This window comes from Camellia sinensis, chromosome 1, assembly GCF_055761805.1.
Source record: "Camellia sinensis isolate YWXY chromosome 1, ASM5576180v1, whole genome shotgun sequence".
In the NCBI taxonomy this organism is placed as follows: Eukaryota; Viridiplantae; Streptophyta; class Magnoliopsida; order Ericales; family Theaceae; genus Camellia; species Camellia sinensis.
Genome location: NC_138961.1, coordinates 52562363 through 52586261, shown reverse-complemented (window position 1 = coordinate 52586261; position 23899 = coordinate 52562363). Strand labels below are relative to the sequence as shown.

The 23899-nt window shown below is 41.2% G+C and overlaps 2 protein-coding genes across 2 annotated transcripts; both read left to right on the top strand.

The window, feature by feature from the left end:
- The first annotated feature begins 1033 nt into the window (after positions 1–1033).
- On the top strand, positions 1034–2502 carry LOC145796794 (uncharacterized). The gene is made up of 6 exons (XM_082881961.1): positions 1034–1175; positions 1273–1302; positions 1392–1642; positions 1723–1929; positions 2009–2098; positions 2194–2502. The coding sequence occupies exons 1-6, from the start codon at positions 1034–1036 to the stop codon at positions 2299–2301; spliced, it is 828 nt and encodes a 275-aa protein (XP_082738087.1). The 3' UTR covers positions 2302–2502.
- Positions 2503–8386: 5884 nt separating this feature from the next.
- LOC114268040 (cytosolic sulfotransferase 18-like) lies at positions 8387–9381 on the top strand. The gene is made up of 2 exons (XM_082881904.1): positions 8387–8682; positions 8886–9381. Exons 1-2 carry the CDS (start codon positions 8387–8389, stop codon positions 9379–9381), a joined length of 792 nt encoding a protein of 263 aa, XP_082738030.1.
- The last annotated feature ends 14518 nt before the right edge of the window (positions 9382–23899 follow it).

Sequence of the window (23899 nt, the reverse complement as noted above, 5' to 3'; positions counted from 1 at the left end):
GAAGCCAAGGTTGCAGAGGTTGTTTATGTCATCCAAGACGGCCAAGTTAATGAGATGGCATGCAGAGGAACGAACTGATGATGGTGTCTTCAGGCATCCTGCTGACTCCCTTGCATGGAAAGATTTTGACCGTCGGAATATTAACTTTAGTAATGATTGCCGAAGTGTAAGGCTTGGCTTAGCATCTGATGGTTTTAACCCATTCAGAACGATGAACATAGTTCATAGCACTTGGCCTGTTGTGCTCGTTCCATACAACTTGCCGCCATAGATGTGCATGAAGCAACCATTTCTAATTTTAGCCGTGCTTATTGACGGCCCAAAAGGACCTGGTGACAAGATTGATGTGTACATGCAACCGTTGATTGAGGAGTTGAAAGAACTATGGAATGAGGGTGTGTCAACATTTGATGCATCAACAAATCAAATGTTTCAAATGCATGCAGCTTTACTGTGGACAATTAGTGATTTTCCTGCATATGCAAACTTGTCAGGATGGAGCACTAAAGGCGAATATGCATGTCCTTGTTGCAATAAGGAAACTACATCGTGTTGGTTGAAGCATAGTAGGAAACAATCATACTTGGGTCATCGCAGATTTTTACCTACTGGCCATAAATTCCGGAAGGATAAAGTATCATTTGATGGTACTCGGGAAGTCCGACTCAAACCCAAATTGTTGTCTGGAACTGAGATGTTGCTACAATTAGAATCTGAGGGTATTTTAACCCAATACAAGAGGGATGACCTTAAGGAGAGGCATAGGAGACAGGAACAGAAGGAGAAAGCTGGACATCGCACCCACAGTTGGAAGAAAAAGAGTATCTTTTATGAATTGCCATATTGGGAGTACAATCTAATAAGACACAACCTCGATGTGATGCATATAGAGAAGAATGTTTGTGACAATGTGTTGTGGACAATATTAGGGGTTGCAGGAAAATCGAAGGATGGCGTTCATGCTCGGCGTGATTTATATTGCTTGCAGATTATTATGGGAAGGAAGAGGAAGCCTGACCATCCCCGGCGCATGATGTCTGATGTGCTACATAACAGGACATCAGTAGCACCACCATCAGAGGAGGCATGTACTCAGCCTCCACGCCTACCATCGGTGCGTCCACCATCAGTGCCACCACAGCAGCTATCATCATCAGCTTATGAGCCATCCGCAGGTATATAAATTTGCTTTGATTTGTATGAAAATTATTTAAACATACATTTATTTATGGTCATTGTATATAACTTGTTTATTCTCATTGTATTTTGCAGACCCTTCGACTTCTTCACAGCCCACCTCAGGTTTATTTGATATGATTTGTATTCACATTATTTAAATTTGCATTTGTTTATTACCATTGCATATTGTTTACTGTTATTGTATCTCACAGGTCATGTTAGTTCTTCATCAACCTCGACTAGGCGTGGTAGAGGATGTGCCAAGGGCATTAAAGAGTGGGGTACTGGTAAAAAGCTAGACATACAATTTGATGGAAATTACTGCCCAATAGGGGATAACGTGGCTAAGTTAACTACTCAACTTGGCATTATTGTGCGGAATGGTAACATTGTTCCTCTTACTTTTCTTGACTGGAACAATGTGCCTGATGATATTATTGATGCTATCTGGAAGGATGTGAAGGTAAAAGTATATTTTTGTCCACAAATTCGAATTCCAAAATTGTGTTATTATTTTTTAAACTTTGAAATTGTGTTTTATAGGACAATTTGAATATATGTCCAGAGGAGTACAAGCCAATCTGTATGAAAAACTGCAACAGCATATGGAAGGATCACAAGAACAAGCTTAAGGCTAAGTATTTCAAGCCTAGAAGTTCTGATCCTAATCTGAAGGATGATGTTCCTATCCACATTGTGCCAAGCCAGTGGGAACAACTTGTGGAGTATTGGCGTACTTCCGATGCTGAGGTATACAAATAAGTTATATTTATGATATGTAAACATACAAATCATATTTACATACTCACATTTGTCGAACCTGTTATAGAAAATCGCAAGTAGGAACGCTACAAATCGGCGAGCTCACGGCATAGCTCATACCACAGGGCGTACTACTTTCTCTCAGATACGGCATGAGGTTTACATTTTATTGTTTTATTTTTGTATATAAATAAACATTGTACATTTACAAGTTATTTACATTCTAATTTTCATATTTCAAAAAAAATGCAGATGACCAGTAAGGGGGAGTCAACTGATAAGATGAATGTTTGGCTTATGACACGTAGAGTGGATGACCCGGAGGTTATTCAGACCTTGGTAGTTTCCAAACACCTTTGATTGTATTTAAAGTTTATTTTTTGTGTGTCAACCATCTTAATTTGGCATATACTTGTATGTCTTATTCAATACAGGATGAGTTTAATCGTCAACTCTCTATGCTACCTGAGGATGGTCGGACTTTGGAGGCTAGGAATGCCATTTTTCATGAGTTGATAGGTCATGACGGACATGGATATTGTCGCACATACGGGAGAATTGTGCCTCGGCGAGCGGTGTATAAAGATGGTGCTGGGCCATCACAATCAACACCCCAGCCATCGACTATCGATCAGATCACACAGAAGGTTCGTACAGAGCTAAGGGATGAGTTGAGGGAGGAGCTGCGAGCAGAGTTCTCTACACATTTACAGCAGATGAGAGCTGAGATGATGGCCTTAGTGTCACAGGGGGCAAGTGTGGATCCCAACAGACAGGTTCGATATAAATTAAATTGTTTGATAGTTCAATTTTCACAAAACATTATGTATAAAATTCGAACATGATTACCACATTATGTATTGACTATCATAGGTTCCTGATGCATCGAGTGGCCACCGGGCATTTAGGAAATCTGCAGAAGACGAGAATCCATATACACCACCACCAGAAGATCAGGTATAAAATGTATCTTTGCATTCTAAGCTAAAATGTATCTTTGCATAATTTTGAGTTAACGCCCCAAAATCACCAAACGGCGTCGGTTTACCACGAAACTTGGCACACACGACCGCCTAGGCACGACAGACTTGTGGGAGAAGACGGGGCTCGAATCGGGTTCCCGTTTTGGGAGTTAGAGCCGGATTCCACTTTAGGCAAACTAGTTCCTTAAGAAACTTGAATTCGAGGAGTTAACGCCCCAAAATCACCAAACGGCGTCGGTTTACCATGAAACTTGGCACACACGACCGCCTAGGCACGAGAGACTTGTGGGAGAAGACGGGGCTCGAATCGGGTTCCCGGTTTGGGAGTTAGAGCCGGATTTCACTTGAGGCAAACTAGTTCCTTAAGAAACTTGAATTCGAGGAGTTAACGCCCCAAAATCACCAAACGGCGTCGGTTTACCACGAAACTTGGCACACACGACCGCCTAGGCACGAGAGACTTGTGGGAGAAGACGGGGCTCGAATCGGGTTCCCGTTTTGGGAGTTAGAGCCGGATTCCACTTCAGGCAAACTAGTTCCTTAAGAAACTTGAATTCGAGGAGTTAACGCCCCAAAATCACCAAACGACGTCGGTTTACCACGAAACTTGGCACACACGACCGCCTAGGCACGAGAGACTTGTGGGAGAAGACGGGGCTCGAATCGGGTTCCCGGTTTGGGAGTTAGAGCCGGATTTCACTAAACTATCTTTCTAATTATATGGTAGTTAATTTTTTTATATTTTTCTGTAATTAAAATATTACCACCATTATATTGTTATTAATTATTTTTATTTTGTTTTTTTCAGATATTTCCTGAGTAGCAGTTTGCTTCGCGTGGAATGTGGGCGCGTAAAGATTATGACCAGCTTCTGTTTTTGTAACTCATGAATGAATCAAGACGAAAACTTTTGGTTTTGATTTTGATTTATGTTATTTAAATTTGTGACCAACATTATGTATGTATTATGTGACCAACATTAGAAATTTTTATCATTTGCCAGCTTTTGTTTATGTATGGATTTATATTATTATGTCATTTCTTGATTTTTTTAAGCTATTTTTCATTTGCCAACATTAGTTATTTTATTTATATATTTATATTATTATATCATTTGCCAACATTACAGGTTATTTTTATATTTTAAATAATTGTGAAACAGGGATTTTTTTTTTTGGAATTTTTTTTGAGACGGTAGAACACCCCGTCGCAAAAAAAAAAAAAAAAAAAAGGCTGTGCCAGGCTTTTTTGCGACGACAGCCATACCGTCGCAAAAGGTTTTGAATTTATTTGAGAAACAAGGCTTTAGCGACGGTGAAATTGCCATCGCCAATAGTCAACATTTTTGTGACGCCATTTTTTGCGACGGAATTGTGCCGTCGGCAAAATCTCATTAGCGACGGCAAGCGTATGCCGTCGCAAAAAGCCCAGATCTTCATCCACTATCGGCGACAGACATTTGCCGTCGCAAAAAAAAAATTTCCCGTCGCAAAAACAATGGCGACGGCAAGTGCCGTCGCTAAAGGTCTTTTGCAACCCCCCCTATTGCGACCCCCCTTTGCCGTCGCAAAAAAAAATTTACCGTCGCAAATAGCTTTTGAGACGACGTTTTGATTATTTGCGACGGCGTTTTGCCGTCGCAAAAAGCAGTTTTTTTTGTAGTGACATGGCACACGCCATTAATGACATGATTGTCACCCTTCTTGTGATGACCCAGAAATTTTTTTTTAAAAAAATAGTCAGTGATTTTAAATTTAGAGTGTTGTATATATTTTGTGTAAAAATAATTCAGTTTTGTATTTTTTAAAAATAGTTTTCAGTTTCAAAAAATTATAAAATTTTTATATGTTGTTTATATATGAGTCTAGCATGTTGGATAAAAATTTCAGAATTTATTGATGAGGATTTATTTAATGAAAATTTGCGGATTAATTGACGTTCAGTTTAATTTATAGCAGAAATTGAAAATGAGTTTTGTGTGTTTAGACTATGACTTGAGATTAGTTTGTTGGGTCTACCTTGATGTATAATTGGGTAATATTTAGCTTATGGGTGAGAATTTAATTCAAGACTCATGATTTATATTTAATTTAATTTGAATTTGTTTATTTATTCATGTTTAACTGTTTGATCCTTTTTGATTATGTGATTAGTATTGATCACCATAGGAGTTATTATTATTTATTATAAATGATTATAATATGTATTTGAAAGTTGATTTTATGGTGTGTGCCATACGGTAAAAAATTATATATTTTTGTAGTGAATGAAAATGAATATATATTTTGTAATGAGAAAAAATATTATATTTTATGATGTATAAAAATAAAATTATATCTTTTTATAATTTATATTATATAATTTATATTATAAAATTTTAAGATATTATTATAAAAAATATATTATATTATTTTAAAAATCAAACCTTGAAAGGCAACCCACGTGGAGCTGCCCCCTTTTCCCTTGTCCAATCTGTCTTTCCCATTTCCTTTCATTTGCTTGCTTTTGTCTTGCTTTTGAGCAGAGGGCTGCACCCTTCTCTGTTCATCTCTTCCTCTTTTCTTTCACGGTTGCTCTAACTTTGAGTTTAGAGCGGAAGTCTTTAGAGTGAAATTTTATAAAAATTTTATAAATAAAAGTTGGAAAGTTTGTCGTGATCTTCGCAATGGTAGTCTCGGATTCATGATCGGACGAAGTTTGCCTTTCGGATTTGTTCCTCTTCATTATTTGAGGAAGGGACTTTTTCCATATTATTACTTTAAAGCTTTTTTAGGAATATTTTGAAAAAATATATCATTATAGGAGGTATTGCATATATATATATATATATATATATATATATATTTCTAAGAGTTTTTTTTGGTTAATTTTTGAAAGAAAAATTATATTGAAATTTTAAGAATATTAGTATTTTGAGATTGATTTGGGGAAAATCATCTTGTGTTGGAAATACTTGTTAAAAATTTGAAAAACAAAATAAGATTAATAGTTGTATGGGTTGTATCTACATTATTTCATGATTAGAAAATTTATTTTGAGAAAAAAAAATGTTGAAATATCATCTCATCTTTGATTTTGGAATTTATTTTTGAGAAAAATAAATTGATGTTGATGAATATTGAGTATATTGTTAAGTTGAAATTATAGAGTTGTTTTGGGATTAAAAACTCTAAAAGTGTTATTTTCATGATATTTTATGAAAGGTGATATATTGATGATTTTGTTTTGTTCATTTTTATGAAAATGAAAAATGTGAAGTGGGAACTTTTGAACTCACAACCTTGAAAATGTTACTCTTGGACATATTTTATAATTTTTAATGTAAATATCATGTTGATTAATTAATTTTAGAAAAAGTTGTGAAATTGTTATTGGTAGAGAATTTGGAAAAAAAAAAAAAAAACCTTAAGTAGTTTGGCATGAAATATGGTTATATTGAACTATGATTATGTTTGAGAGATTAGACGTGAGAAGTTATGTTTGGTATTATTAATTTAGAAAATTTTGAATATAATGAACTTACTAATTTGATGGATTAAATTAGTTTGGTTAATATTTTATATCCTTTATGATTAAAAGTGTGTTATTGGGATTATACCATAACTTTTAATATAGTAGGAAGTAAATGGTAATATTTATTAAGTATGAGGTTTGGTGAAAATCATATTGGTTATCTTGGTTGAGGTGGAACAAAGTTGATTGAAAGTTTTGTGTGAGTCAAATCAATTAGGAAGTTGGTTATTAGTTTTACTTGTTGGAGTATGCTAATATATTATTTTTGTACCTCAAATTCATATATGAGATACTTGATATGTAAATTGAAGGTTTGGTTATATTGGGAGTTGATTACCTATAATCTTGCTCTTTAATGTATTTTTTGTATATAAAACTGCATGTGGGTATTTGAAAGTGAGGAAGTCCCAATTTGTGAAAGATCCTAAATGTTGATGTTTTGGGAGTTGTTGGATTATTTGGAAAAGATTATGTTTGGTTTTAAAATTGTTGAGTTTGCTGGAAAATTATGTAAGTTTTGAAAGTTTGGCTTTAAAAAGTGGGATATGGATTGTTTCCAAGTGTTGGAATCATGGGGGATTCCAAGTTATGGTTGTATGTTGGATTATATATCCATATTGTTATCTTTTAATTAATGCATTAGAGAAAACTATTTTGGCTCTTGGTGGAGGATAGTATTGATTATTGTAGAAATTGCATGCGGATTAGGTGAATTGAAACTAATCTCTTATCGATTGTCATTTAATATGATTGTGTTTTAATACATTGTATATGTATGATGTTTGGGGAGAGAAAGGGGATGTACTCCATGTTTGAGAGAAGAAAGGGGATGGACTCTAATAAATTAAGTTGGCCTGTGTGTCTAGGGTGAAAGTCCCGAAAACCGCGTGTATACATGGGTGGCGATTCCTGCGGACGAAATTTCTGTAAAATGACAAATAAATATGTTTGTATGATAGCTATATTGGTTAGAGACCCACTGAGTTGGATCCTCAGTTTGGTTGATTGAATGAAATGGACATGACTAATGAATTGAGATAAAATGAATTGTGATATAAATTGAACATGGTATCGCATTCGTTTTGAAAAGAATATCTTGTTGATATTAAAGCATGTTTATTTATTTAAGATAACTAGTTGTGATTAATTAAATAAACTAAATTTAAGAGATTATGTAATAGAATCATATGATTTTGACATGATATGATTTCACGTATATGTATATCTTTGTACCCGCATATCTTCTAATGTTGTAATATGAGATTGTTTGGTGAGCTAGTGGTTGCTCACCCCCTACCTATATATGTGTATAGGGAATGTTTTCAAATTTGAGGATCAAACAACTTGGCATATATGGTTATAAAGTAGTGATGAGCCGTAGTGCTTTTTAATTGTTTCTTTGGTTGAGTTCTATATTTTGTAAAGGGCAACGTTCTCTTATTTATTGTAAGCCTTAGGGCATTTTTTTATTTGTATGTAAATGTCATTGTTGTATGACGAGAGGGAACATGTATATTTAATTATTCATCATATCATCAAAGGATGAATTGTCATTTGTAAATGGACTTAATTAATGAATATTGGTGATGTTATCCGAGTAATAAAATACAGAGCGTGACACTCCTCAATCATATCTAATCTTTTTTTTTGCATATAATCTCCCTACAAGTCTCCAACTCCATCCCACATAATGTCTTTGCATTCTCTCTTTATGGCTTTCAACAGATTGCTTTAGTCTGGAGTGCCTTAACAAGTTGCTTTTCTCTTCTCTTTGTTCTATTTTCTTTTGTTTGGACTGATACAAATATATAAAATAAAAAAAAGTTGCCTACCTAATTTGGTTTTCCGTTATGATATATCTACTTTCGCAGGTTAATTGTTGAGTTTTTGAGCATCTTCTCCAGCAGAGCTAAGAGCAACTTGAGGTTTTAATCTTTGATCCTTCATTAATGGCCACCAATGCTCAAGGCTCCGACGAAGAAACAAGTTTCTTAAATGATTCACGAAAAGTTGAATGGCGGCCAGGTACCATTCTCGTCTATTGGAAGGGCTTTTGGCTTATGCCTGATCTTATAAAATCCATCATGATTGTTGAAAATCAATTCAAGCCTCTCCCATCAGATATTCTCCTAGCTTCTTATCCTAAAACTGGTACAACATGGCTAAAAGCTCTCGCTGTCTCAATAATTAGCCACAACTCAAAGGCTTGGATATCGCCAGAGGGCGATGCCCAAGCTGATCTATTGTAAACCCACAACCCCCATGAACTCATTCCCTTCCTTGAAATGGAGACTTTTGGTGAAAACTCATCTCAAAATATCAACAAAGTTCTTTCTCCATGGGTTTTCAGCACCCATCTTCCTTACTCAATCCTACTCGAGCATGTAAAGAACTTTGGTGTCGTGTCGTTTATATTTCTCGCAATTCAGCATATGCTTTTGTTTCTAGTTGGCACTTTTATTTGAAGATGTTTGGTGCTTCAATCTCATTTGAAGAGGCTTTTGATGAATTTTGTAGGGGCATTGTTCCGGAAGGTCCTTTCTTCGACCATGTGTTGGAGTATTGGAAAGAAAGAGAGAAAAATAATGTTTTCTTTGTTACCTATGAGGAGTTAAAAGAGAATCCAAAAGAGTCTGTTAGGAGTCTTGTTGAGTTCTTAAGATGCTCAATGACTTCTGAGGAAATTGAACAAGTGGTGTGGAAAAGTAGTCATGAGAGACTGAGTAAGTTGGATGTTAATATTGATGAAGTAAAAGGAATTTGGCTAGGAATTCCATTCAATTTGTATTTTCGAAAAGGAGTTGTTGGAGATGGGAAGAACCAGTTGACAACTGAGATGATGGAAAGGCTCGAGGCTCTTGAAAATCAAAGGTGGGAAGGCTCGGGTTTAAAATTGAAACTCTCTATCGCAAATCCCAACATCAAATTGATGGACAAAATTTGAAGTCACATTTGGTACTACTCTGGCTTTGTTTGCTTAAATGTTGTAATTAAATTCTGTATATCATCAGCCAAGTATCTTCTATCCCCAAAACCTTCATCTTCTTTTCCTAATTTACTTACAACCATTGATCATGTAAGAACTTTGAAGTGTCAAAATATCGAGTCATGATCAAAATACTATAACGCTGTATTTGATTGGGGAATTTGGGAAAGGATTTGGAAAGGAAAATGGAAAATGTGTGTGAAATTAGGTGAAATGTATGTATATTATATTCATATTTTACCTACCTCATCCCTTTCCCTTTCCAAATCGCTCCTCAAATCATCCAATCAAATATAGTGTACGTGGATTGGGATAGGAAGATAGGATTTTTAAGACATAAGATCTCATGTATACATTATGATTTTGTTGTGATTTTCTAGTTCAATGTAACATAATTTCTCCATTCTCTAGCAATTTGAGTTGTCGTTTTGCCTATTGTGTGATTCATTTACTTAGGGTTCATTTGGGAAGTGACTTTTTAGTGATTTTTTTTTATTAAATTATGAAAGTGAAAAAAATTGAAGTATTCGGGAAAAACTTTTTGACTTTTTACCGCCCCCCAAAAAAAGGCACAAAAAAATATAAAGAATGAGAAGAAATCTTTAATTTTTTTGGTATAATCTTTTGACTTTTTTTAATTAACTTTTTAACTATATTAGTTTATTGTCAAACGGACCTTAGTTTCCACCGTTTCATATGAGCATGAATCATGGTCACATACAACAACAAGGGTGGCTATCAGCCCAATGGTCAAATCCAGCAACCAGTTTTTAAAGTTTTAGGGCTTGATTTAATTTTAGGTCTAGTTTGGGATTAGATCTTGAAAACCAACCTAGTTTAACAGAAGTTTATATAAATAATTGTGGGAGCCGGATAAAAATGGACGCAGATAGGCCGAATACACATTTAGATAACTGGTACATGTTGTACTCGGCCCCGTCTTGTACGTTCTGGATGCCAAATATATTAGTCAGCCACAAAGCCAGCCGGACAAGGGGCCGATTGGAAGTCGGGTTACGACGAAAGAAGGGCTGAGTGAGCAATCACACGACAGATTAGTAGTGGGCCCCATCCTGAGGACTGGGGGTGTATATAAATAGAAGAACAACAACTAAAGAGAGGTATGTGAGAACTATTACGCTTAACTTAAGATACAAGTAACTAAGATAGCATACACTAACTTAATCGTCGGAGTGTTAATTCCGGCGCCCTCGACCGGAGTGTTCATTCCTTTTCAGGTTTCTAGCTGAGGATCTCGAGCATCCCAGTGGATCAAAAGAGTATTTCCAAACCACTTTCCCACAATTGGCGCCGTCTGTGGGAATACTTAACTACATCTATGGTGGGCATAACGGAAGACCCTCCGATAGTCACTGACGAAACCACACAGAGAGATGACCTCACTCCGATAAACATGCTTGGATCGGAGACTATCACCGCAAGACGTGCCTTGAACTTTGACTCACTTGCCCAGAACTCACCCTCGACTTCAGCACATGAGACAATGCAAGCGATCATGGAACTGGTGAAGCAAAACGAATAGAGGCTAGAAAACATGATCGCTGAGAACGAGCACCTCCGTCAGGATTTGGCCTTGGAAGTAGCAAAATCCAAGCAAGTTGCACGCCAAGATCCCAAACAACCTCTAAGAGAAGATGGTCGACAACCTCGAGTTCGAAGACAAGAAAGTGACAGTGATTTTGACTCATTATCCCCAGAACCCAAAAGGAAGGGACGATTTGAAACCACCAGTTCGTCCGAAGAGAGTCCGCGTGCTCACCATAAGCGAAGACAAAATGGTTCAGGTGAAGAAGACCAGCATAATCTCTTTGTGCGACAGATCGCGAAGGCAATACTACCCAAAAAGTTTAAATCCCCATCGTTCACCCTGCACGACGGGAAATCAAACCCCACTGATCACATCTGGCATTACAAGCAAGCTATGATGTTGTATGTGGACAACGAGGCCCTATTGTGCCGAATATTTCCGAGCAGTTTGAGACCGTTGGCCGTCAGATGGTATTACAAATTGGAACCGGCATCGATTAAGAGCTTTCATCAACTCCAAAAATCCTTCAGGGCAAGGTTCATCACCAATGAGGTCTGGCCGAAGCAGGCCGATTCTCTCTGGGCAATGCAAATTCAGTCAGGGAAAACATTACGGGCGTATTCGGTACGCTATTGGGAATGCTTTAATCTTGTGGATGATGCCTGCAACGACTCCATGGCCATCATCGTCTTTAAAATGGGGTTGCATCCTGATAGTGCCCTCCGCAGTTCCTTGACTAAAAGGCCCCCCAAAATAGTCTGGTCGTTGATGAAGAAAGTCAAGGAATATTGCAAAGTTGAAGATGACGCACTGCGGGTCAAAGCCGGGCACCAGGCCATCAAGACGGCCCCATCCGAAATCATTCAGCCGATAAGTTCTATACCATCACAAAGCCTTGAACCACGGGGCCGGGCTAGATGAGACAAGAGAAATTCACGCCGATCAAACGACCAATGCTCCCATTAAGCTAATGAACAACTTCAAGTGGATAACAGGCGTGCAAGGCGCGTGGCCAAGAAATATATGGAGTTGTCGGAGCCGACCAGCACGGTTATGACTAAAATTCAACATCTGCCGTTCTTTAAGTGGCCGCCCAGGATGGTGGGACCTCCCGACACAAGGAGACGGGATATGCGGTGCGAATATCACAAAGATCACGATCATGATATCGACAGTTGCTATGCTTTGAAAGACCACCTTGAGGAGTTGGTACAAGACGGTAGGCTCCAGCAACACGTCCGAAAGAACAACTCAACCAAAACAGTTGCCCTAAGGCAGGATTCACCTCCGCTCGGTGTAATCCATATGATATACAGCCTGCCGACAGCCCCTACCGTACATTCAATTCAGTCTCATCCTGGCCCCCAAAAGCAAATCACACCAGCAAAACGGCCCTATGAAGCCCCAAGTATTACCTTTGACGATTCTGATTTGATCAGCATAACACTCCCCCACATTGATCCATTGGTCATCGAACTATGCGTAAATTGATTCACCGTTGAACGCATTCTCATTGACAAGGGGAGCACTTCGGAGGTTATGTATTACAAGACCTTCGTCAAACTTGGGTTCACTGAGTCGGACCTGTCTCCGGCTCCTTATCCGTTATTCGGCTTCAATACTAATCCAGAATACCCGTTGGGAAAAATCACACTACCAATTCGAGCAGGCTCTTGAACATTAGACGTGGAATTCTTGGTCGTCAAGCTGCCTTCGCCGTATAATCTTATCATGGGATGAACTGTAACGCCCTCAAAATAATAACATTAAACCCATCAAATAAGACATGCATTGACATGTAAAAGTTCCACATTTTTCCATATATCAGAATTCCATTACATAAGTATTATATGTTAACAACAAAAGCAAATGCCTTATGGGCTTACAGCTTTCCAAGTTAACACTTGGTTACAACAAAAGAGTACTAACTCATTACACATTAAGCCCTTGGCTTGAATTTACATGTAATACATCAAAAAGTAAAACGACAAAAGTATGCCCGCCTCTAGCCTCCCAAGCTATGTCCTTGGAGGTGGCATGCTACCTGTACCTGAAAATGATATTCCCATATAGGGTGAGCCACAGCCCAGTAGAAATACACTAAACCAACCATGAACAATGACTAAAAGATTAGCAATTGATAGATGGCCAACACTGATACATTCACATAAATCACATATTTATGTCATACGACTTAAGAGTCCAAGTTACTTTTCATTTTCCCCTTTTTCAACAGATAGACATATAAGCTCTATCCACATTCTCAACAGATATGTATAACAACAATATCCCATATTCACAGATAAGCATATGAGCTATATCCACACTTCACAAAGATAAGCATATAAGCTCTATCTTCACTTCTCTAGACAAGCATATGAGCTGTATCTACGGAGTTCATCCCCTATCTTCTCCCAATACTATCCGGTTTAGAGGTACATCCCCCATCTTCCCCTAAACCGCGGAGTACATTCCCCATCTCCTCCTCTACACATAACGTATACAAACACATTGGTTCTATATACAATCACTCAATACATACAATTAATGTATTCTATCAACCGTCACATTCCATTGATTAGTTTCCGTTTACCTAATCATCATGCATTGTCTACAACAATCACGACTATCCTCCACCGATAGCCCAAAGCAGTTATTTCTAAACAGAAAATAAATGCACAAATGGATATTCAATCAACATTTCATTTCCTCATTTCTCACAATTAATTATCCCAATTAATCAAACAATGTAATTAGGTCGTTATCCATAATTACCATTTCAACCCTTAGGTCCCATTTTCATCAATGATTCAACATTTATTCCATTCCTCTATACCAAACATGCATCTAGGTTTATTATAAATAAAACCCCAACTTTTGTAAAATAACACAAAAGCCCCAAACTTTCACAAAATTACCAAACCAACCCCAACATCTCAAAATACCAAAATTTAAAGACAAAATCCATAGAGAGGAGTAGGATATCCCTACCTCAATTTCGGAGCCCCAAAGGAGAAGATGACAAAACCCAACGTGCTCCAAATCCCGAAATTTTCAGATTAAAATGTAGCCCTCGATGATCAACAACTTTTTTGTAAAGGCCAAAGATGAGAAAATCACTCCTACTAGATCAAAACCTAGAGAGAAGGTAGAGTTCTAGAGTGAGAGGCTCAACAATGGCGTTTTTGGAAAAGTAAGAGAGAGAAGAGAAAGTGAAAAAGTGATTTGAAAAGTCAAAACACGGAACTTAAACCCAGTCGACCCGCTCGAGTGTCAAACACCCCGCTCGAGCGTCACTCACAGACTCCCGCTCAAGCGCCAACAATCCCGCTCGAGCGGCGAATACACACTCCCAGAACTTTTACAGAACTAGGTCTCCGCTCGAGCTTCCAACTCCCCGCTCGAGCGGCACTCACAGAACCCCGCTCGAGCGGCCCACTCCACGCTCGAGCGTCCAACACTGCACAGGAAATACTGGATGGGTGCAATTCCCGCTCGAGCGCCAAAACCCCCGCTCGAGCGGACAGGCCAAAATCTGGGCAACTAGTTTTGGTTTCTAAACTCAACCAACCTATAACAAACCTGCCCAACACATCCTATAACTCACATACGAAGTAAAAAGGATGTAAACAAGATAATAATCAACTGCCAACATCCACGGACACAAGTCCGGATCACTGTACAACAAGGGTAAACCCGGGATCGCTATAACCTCCCCCCTTAAAGAATTTCGTCCCCGAAATTAAGCACAAGTTTTCAAAAACAAGTTTTTCTCCATTTTAAACAATGTTACATTTTAACATTCAACAATTCGACCCATTACCGGTCATCCCATCCCTTTAACAAGGGGCATTTCACAATATGTAAACAACATATGTACTTTCAACATGCATCAACATTACGCATTATCTTTCCAATTTCAACAACATATTCGACATATATAATGTTACATTCAACTTCCATATGAGGCAAGTTCCAAAACATACTTCCGAGAAACCAAAACATTTTCAATGTTTCACAACTTAAGACATATATAAAAGCTCTTAAGTTCAAGAATAGTTCAAAATTTCAATACAAGACTACATATCAACAAACAAGTCCGGATATTTTTCGCGGACTTCCAACTCACGTTCCCAAGTGGCTTCCTCCACTTCGTGATGTTTCCACAAGACTTTCACCAAAGGAATAGTCTTGCCACGCAGGACCTGATCCCGCCTATCCAAGACCCGAACCGGTCTCTCCTCATACGAGGCATCCTCATCTACCTTTAAATCGGTCCAATCCAACACATATGATGGATCTGGCTTATACTTCCGAAGCATACTCACATGAAACACGGCATAAACTCCGGACAACTGCGGTGGTAAGGCTAACCGATAAGCAACCTCGCCAATCCTCTCAAGGATCTCAAAAGGACCAATAAACCGAGGGGATAACTTCCCGCTCTTCCCAAACCTCATCAGGCCTCGCCTAGGTGATATCTTCAGAAAGACATGATCACCTACCTCTAACGCCAAAGGCCTCCTTCTACGGTCGGCATAACTCTTTTGTCGACTCTGGGCTGTAACAAGCCTCCTACGGATAAGCTCAACTTTCTCCGTCGTCTCCCTAACCAACTCCGGACCCAACAAAGGTGCATCACCCACCTCGGCCCAACAAACTGGAGACCTACACGGTCGGCCATACAAGGCCTCAAACGGTGCCATACCGATGCTAGACTAAAAACTGTTGTTGTAGGCAAACTCTACCAATGGTAAGTGCCTCTCACACGTCCCACTGAAGTCCAGGACACAACCCTGAAGCATATTCTCGAGGATCTGGATAGTACTCTCGGACTGCCCGTCAGTCTGAGGATGATAGGCCGTACTAAAGGTCAACTTAGTGCCTAAGGCACCCTGCAAGCTTTGCCACAACCTAGCGGTAAAACGAGGATCTCTATCTGAGACGATCGTCAATGGGACCCCGTGCAATCTCACTACGTCCCGAATATACAAGTCGGCAAGATGATCTCCCGAATCTCTTACACGCATAGGAATAAAGTGCGCCGACTTAGTCAACCGGTCTACAACCACCCAAATAGCATCACTACCCCGCTGAGTCCTCGAAAGACCTACAACGAAGTCCATAGTAACATGCTCCCACTTCCACTCGGCAATAGGCAAGGGTTGTAACAAACCCGCTGGCCTCTGATGCTCGGCCTTCACTTGCTGGAAAGTAAGGCACTTCGATACGAAAACAGCCACATCTCTCTTCATACCCCGCCACCAAAACTGGCGACCCAAATCCTGATACATCTTAGTACCTCCCGGATGCACCGCAAGGCGCGAATGATGAAACTCTCGGAGTACTTCCTCACGGCAAGACTCCGGCACAAACAAACGGTCTCGGTATCTCACACTTAGGTCGGGATACACCGTCAAACCCTTCTCAACTTTCCCACTGGAGATCTTCTCTCGGAGGGATTCTACCTCAAGGTCACCTCTCTGTGCCTCTAACACTCTAGTCACAAGTGTAGGCTGCGCAACAACAGAAAACAAGGCCGCAGCCTCAACAGATTCGCCCAGTAGCAAATCAAACTCGCTAAGTGCTCCCAACATCTCCCATTCTCGGATGGCTATACTAGCTACATCACTAACGGATTTCCTACTAAGGGCATCGGCCACAACATTGGCCTTTCCCGGATGATAATGCAACTCAAAATCATAATCCTCGATGAACTCCATCCACCTCCTCTGCCTCAGATTCAAGTCTCTCTGTGTAAACAGATACTTCAAACTCTTGTGGTCCGAGAATACCTCGAACTTCTCACCATAAAGGTAGTGCCTCCAAATTTTCAAGGCAAAGATCACTGCTGCTAACTCTAGGTCGTGTGTGGGGTAATTCTTCTCGTGTATTTTCAACTGACGTGAGCCATAAGCTACCACTTTCCCCTCTTGCATCAACACACAACCCAAACCCTCTCGTGAGGCATCACAATAAACCGCATAACCCAACTCTCTCTCCGGAATAATCAACACCGGAGCGGTGGTCAATCTAACCTTCAGCTCTTGGAACGACTTTTCACAAGTCTCACTCCACACAAACTTGACTCCCTTCCGAGTCAGTCTAGTCAACGGTGACGCTAACCTGGAGAAATCTTTCACAAACCGACGGTAATACCCAACTAATCCCAGAAAACTGCGGATCTCAAATACACTCTTAGGCTGTGCCCAATCCTGCACTGCCTCAACCTTGGATGTATCAACAGACACCCCTTCCCTGGATACCACATGGCCTAAGAATTTGACTTCCCTCAGCCAGAACTCACACTTCCTAAACTTGGCATACAGCCTATGGGCTCTAAGCAACTCAAGCACCACTCTCAAGTGTTCCTCGTGCTCCTCCTCAGAAGGCGAATAAACAAGAATGTCGTCCACGAAAACGACTACAAAACGATCCAAGAATTCCCGGAAGATCCGGTTCATCAAGTCCATAAAGACTGCCGGTGCATTGGTAAGCCCGAATGGCATCACCAGAAACTCATAATGGCCATACCGCGTACGGAATGCCGTCTTAGGAATATCCTCCTCCCTGACCCTCAACTGGTGGTAACCCGATCTCAAGTCTATCTTAGAGAAACAACGAGAACCCTTCAACTGGTCAAACAAATCATCTATACGGGGCATAGGGTACTTATTCTTAACCGTAGCCCGATTCAACTTCCGATAGTCAATACACAATCACAAGGCACCATCTTTCTTTTTAACAAAGAGGGCCGGTGCTCCCCATTGTGAAACACTAGGGCGAACAAAGCCCTTATCTAGCAATTACTGGAGCTGAACTTTCAACTCAACCAACTCTGCTGGAGCAAAACGGTAAGGTGCCATAGAAATCGGTGCCGTGCCGGGCACTAAATCAATAGAGAACTCTATCTCTCGGTGAGGTGGCAAACTAACAAGATCTTCGGGAAAGACATCCGAATACTCACAAATCACCCTCGGCAACACAAGCTGGGTCTCACCACTCTCACCACTCTCAAAGCTGGCAAGTAGACTACTAAGCTCACTTCGCCCTCGCGAATCATACCCCGGTGGCAAAACACTACCAACCCGGTCTCCCAAGAAATGGAACCACTCCCTGCTCAAGGTACATAACGTGACCCTCTGGCGGTAGCAATCCATAACAGCCTGGTATGACGATAGCCAGTCCATACCCAAAATAACATCAAAACCCTTCATGGGCATGACAACAAACGGAAAAGGAAGCCTATAGTCGGCGACCTCTATATCACATCCTTTAACACCCTGTTTCAGGATCAACTCACCACCCAAAGGCGATACCACACAAATAGGAGATGCTAACTGTGCTAACTCCAATTCCAAAACAGATGCAAATGCAGCAGATACAAAAGAATGAGATGCACCCGTGTCTATCAACACATTAGCAACCGAGTTGCAAAACAGAAAAGTACCTCTCACTACCGATGGAGCCGGTACTAAATCCTGCGCGGTAACAGCATGCACGCGCCCCGTAGGCCCCTGGTCTACCTGCTCACCCCTCGGAGCAAAAGACTGCTGCACAGACTGGGATGACGAAGCTCCCGGATTGGCCCTCGAGGACTGCACAGACTGAGCTGGCTGAAAACCCTGCGTCTGCCTAGAACCAGACGCTCCCGAAGTGGCACTCAACTGCGGGCAAAACCTCTTCAGGTGCCCAGGCTGTCCACACTGATAACAAGACAAGGGCTGCCCCCTACCCAAACTCTGACTCTGTGGTCTAGCTGAAGAAGAAGCAGCTCTCTGACCCCCACCCTTCTGCGGGCAAACAGAAACCTTGTGACCTAGCTGGCCACACTTGTAACAAGCAAACTCCCCCTGATTGCCTCTCCCCGAGCCTGCACTCGGCACTGGAAAGGTCGATCTAGAAACTGCTCCCTGAGACTGCTGAGGGTTATAACCCCTCTGTCTCCTCCCATCATTCTGACCATCATGGCTCCTCTTGGAGCCCCTTTGTTCTTCCTCTTCCTGCATCATAATTTCCATATGAGCAGCAGCATCTACCAGGTGTCTATACTCTCGGATATAAGACCCACCAACTCTCAACTTGAGGCCCCGCCTCAACTTCTGCTCAAACTCATAGCAACGGCGTTCCTCAGACGCCACCAGTTCAGGTGCAAACCTGGACAGACTGGTAAAAGTAGCCTCAAACTCGGCCACTGACAAGCCCTGCTATTTAAGCCGACTAAACTGATCCCTCAGCTTCTCCCTAGCTGCTGCAGACAAAAACCTCTCCTGAAAAGCATTCACAAACGCCTCCCAAGTACCACCAACACGAGCCTTCTCGTACTTCCAACATTGACCCGCATCTCCCTTTAGTTGGAAGGATGCCAAGGTCACTTTCAGTGCTCTGTCCTCAATGCCGAGCATCTCGAACGTCTTACTCATTTGTTCTAGCCACTCATCAGCCTTCAGTGGCTCCTTCGGATCCCCGATAAACTCATCCGGATTAGACCGGAAAAACTCCCTCTTCAAGAAAGAAGGCCCTGCCTCAGCTGCCTGATTCCCAGCTCTAAGAATACCCAAAGCTCCTACTATCTCTCTGGCCAAGGCACCCATGGCCTGCTGACCCACTGGCTCGGCCACATTGGCCTGGCCAACTCCCTCCTATACTGCCGGAACCTCCTCCGGTAACGGTACTTCCTGCCTCGCAGGTCTACCACGCCTAGCACCTCTTCCTCGCCCTGACATCCTAATAAAGGCAACACAGAACATTAGCACATTCACAAATGTGCCGAAACTAAACACTCACGTCCTAATGCATGGACAATTGTAATTCACTCCATGTAAGCACATAAACACATAAGCACTTACGAATTTCGTTTCCGGATAATGATAGTCCCGAGGCGTTACTAGAGTTCCGGTTAGAAATAGCATTGATCAAGTGCTTTTCCAACAAGACTCCCAGAAACCCAAGGATCCAATCAACATCCTAGAAATTAAATCCCATACCCACATAGTCACATAAGCATGTTATCAATTAAGCACATAGCATATGATACTACATCTAAGTCTCTAGCAAGCGAGACAAACCCATTGTGATCCTAATCACTTCCCACGTACCCAGAGTATTCGAACCCAGTATGCTCTGATACCAAGTTGTAACGCCCTCAAAATAATAACATTAAACCCATCAAATAAGACATGCATTGATATGTAAAAGTTCCACATTCTTCCATATATCAGAATTCCATTACATAAGTATTACATGTTAACAACAAAAGCAAATGCCCTATGGGCTTACAGCTTTCCAAGTTAACACTTGGTTACAACAAAAGAGTACTAACTCATTACACATTAAGCCCTTGGCTTGAATTTACATGTAATACATCAAAAAGTAAAACGACAAAAGTATGCCCGCCTCTAGCCTCCCAAGCTATGTCCTTGGAGGTGGCATGCTACCTGTACCTGAAAATGATATTCCCATATAGGGTGAGCCACAGCCCAGTAGAAATACACTAAACCAACCATGAACAATGACTAAAAGATTAGCAATTGATAGATGGCCAACACTGATACATTCACATAAATCACATATTTATGTCATATGACTTAAGAGTCCAAGTTACTTTTCATTTTCCCCTTTTTCAACAGATAGACATATAAGCTCTATCCACATTCTCAACAGATATGTATAACAACAATATCCCATATTCACAGATAAGCATATGAGCTATATCCACACTTCACAAAGATAAGCATATAAGCTCTATCTTCACTTCTCTAGACAAGCATATGAGCTGTATCTACGGAGTTCATCCCCTATCTTCTCCCAATACTATCCGATTTAGAAGTACATCCCCCATCTTTCCCTAAACCGCGGAGTACATCCCCCATCTCCTCCTCTACACATAACGTATACAAACACATTGGTTCTATATACAATCACTCAATACATACAATTAATGTATTCTATCAACCGTTACATTCCATGACACATTCCATTGATTAGTTTCCGTTTACCTAATCATCATGCATTGTCTACAACAATCACGACTATCCTCCACCGATAGCCCAAAGCAGTTATTTCTAAACAGAAAATAAATGCACAAATGGATATTCAATCAACATTTCATTTCCTCATTTCTCACAATTAATTATCCCAATTAATCAAACAATGTAATTAGGTCGTTATCCATAATTACCATTTCAACCCTTAGGTCCCATTTTCATCAATGATTCAACATTTATTCCATTCCTCTATACCAAACAGGCATCTAGGTTTATTATAAATAAAACCCCAACTTTTGTAAAATAACACAAAAGCCCCAAACTTTCACAAAATTACCAAACCAACCCCAACATCTCAAAATACCAAAATTTAAAGACAAAATCCATAGAGAGGAGTAGGATATCCCTACCTCAATTTCGGAGCCCCAAAGGAGAAGATGACAAAACCCAACGTGCTCAAAATCCTGAAATTTTCAAATTAAAATGTAGCCCTCGATGATCAACAACTTTTTTGTAAAGGCCAAAGATGAGCAAATCACTCCTACTAGATCAAAACCTAGAGAGAAGGTAGAGTTCTAGAGTGAGAGGCTCAACAATGGCGTTTTTGGAAAAGTAAGAGAGAGAAGAGAAAGTGAAAAAGTGATTTGAAAAGTCAAAACACGGAACTTAAACCCAGTCGACCCGCTCGAGCGTCAAACACCCCGCTCGAGCGTCACTCACAGACTCCCGTTCGAGCGCCAACAATCCCGCTCGAGCGGCGAATACACACTCCCAGAACTTTTACAGAACCAGGTCTCCGCTCGAGCTTCCAACTCCCCGCTTGAGCGGCACTCACACAACCCCGCTCGAGCGGCCCACTCCACGCTCGAGCGTCCAACACTGCACAGGAAATTCTGGATGGGTGCAATTCCCGCTCGAGCGCTAAAACCCCCTCTCGAGCGGACAGGCCAAAATCTGGGCAACTAGTTTTGGTTTCTAAACTCAACCAACCTGTAACAAACCTGCCCAACACATCCTATAACTCACATACGAAGTAAAAAGGATGTAAACAAGATAATAATCAACTACCAACATCCACGGACACAAGTCCGGATCACTGTACAACAAGGGTAAACCCAGGATCGCTATATGAACTTGGCTGCATGCCATGCATGCCGTGCCCAGCACCTATCAGCAACTGCTCTGCTTCTCGACTGAACAAGGCATTGAACAAATCCGTGGTTCCCAAAAATCGGCACAAGCATGTTATCTTCTCACCGCGAAGACACCAAGAGAGCTGGAGGTGTACTCTATTGAGGTGCCGGATCGCGAGAGCCTGGACGATGTTGGACGGCTCCCAAGAGAAAAGGTCACAGAAGCCCTGGACCGAGTTGAAATTGACGGGGATCCTGACATGTTCTTCATGGTCGGCACTTTCTTAAATAAAACTGACAGGTAGCAGCTAATTACCTTCTTGCTCAGCAACCTTGATGTATTCGCATGGTCGCCGTATGAGATGCCTGGGGTAGATCCATCTATTTCTGAGCACCGTCTGAATGTTGACCCCAAGTGTAAGCCGATCATTCAGAGAAGCCGGTGGTCAGCCGTAGAACACACTGCTGCCGTTCTTGAAGAAGTTGACCGGTTACTTGATGCCGGGGCAATCCGGAAAGTTACCTATCCTACATGGCTGTCGAACACTGTGGTTGTCAAGAAGAAAAATGGGACTTAGCGTGTTTGTGTGGATTTCATGGACTGAAATAAAGCTTGTCCCAAGGATTGTTTTCCTCTCCCTAGAATAGACCAACTCGTGGACGCCACAACGCATCATCAACATATGAGCTTCCTCGATGCTTATAGAGGTTACCATCAAATTGCCATGCATCCGGAAGACCAAGACAAAACTTCATTCCTCACCCTAAGAGGGACCTATTGCTATAAGGTAATGCCTTTTGGGCTGAAGAATGTAGGGGCAACGTACCAAAGACTAGTCACTGCCATGTTCAAGGAGCAACTCTACCGAACTATGGAAGTGTACATTGACGATATGGTGGTCAAGTCTAAAGAAGAGCAAACTCATCTGGCCGATCTGGAAGAGACATTTGGCATTTTACGCAAGTACAAAATGAAGTTGAACGCTTCCAAGTGTGCAGTTGGGATCAGATCTGGAAAATTCCTTAGCTACATTGTCAACCATCGAGGAATCGAAGCCAACCTGAGGCAAATCACAGCAATCTTGGAACTCGGCTCCCCTCATTCGGTGAAAGAGGTTCAAAAGTTGATGGGGATGGCCACCGCACTCAATAGGTTTATCAGTCGTTTTACAGATCGCTGTTGAGAATTCTTTCATTCTCTACGGCAGGGTAAGGCCTTTGAATAGACCTCCGAGTGCGAAGCCACTTTCAACGGCCTGAAGACCTACCTCCGATCAGTTCCACTCTTGACAACGCCTTTGGTAAGTGACCCGCTCATTTTATATCTGGCAGTTTTCGATCGGGCCGTCAGCGCCGTACTATTAAAGGAAGAGCTTGGGGAGTAGTGGCCAGTGTATTATGTGAGCAAGGCAATGGTCGACGCCGAAACACGTTACCTTCCATTGGAAAAACTCATCTAAGCCCTCGTCATGGCAGCAAGAAAGCTGATGCATTACTTTCAGGGGCATACCATCGGGGTACTAACGGACCACCCCCTCCGGTCGGTACTCCGTAGTGTAGAAGCATCAGGACGCGTTTCAAAGTGGGCTCTTGAACTCGGCCAGTACGATATTCAGTTTCTGCCTAGAACCTCAATCAAGGGGCAAGTGCTTGCCGACTTTGTGGCCGAATTCACTGGGGGTCTTGCTGACTTCAAGTTTGATGAAATTCAACCTAAGCCGAACTGGAGAATTTATGTTGGGGACATTTGGTAGTTGTACTGTGATGGATCGTCCAATCAACGCGGTAGCGGGGTCGGAGTAGTGATA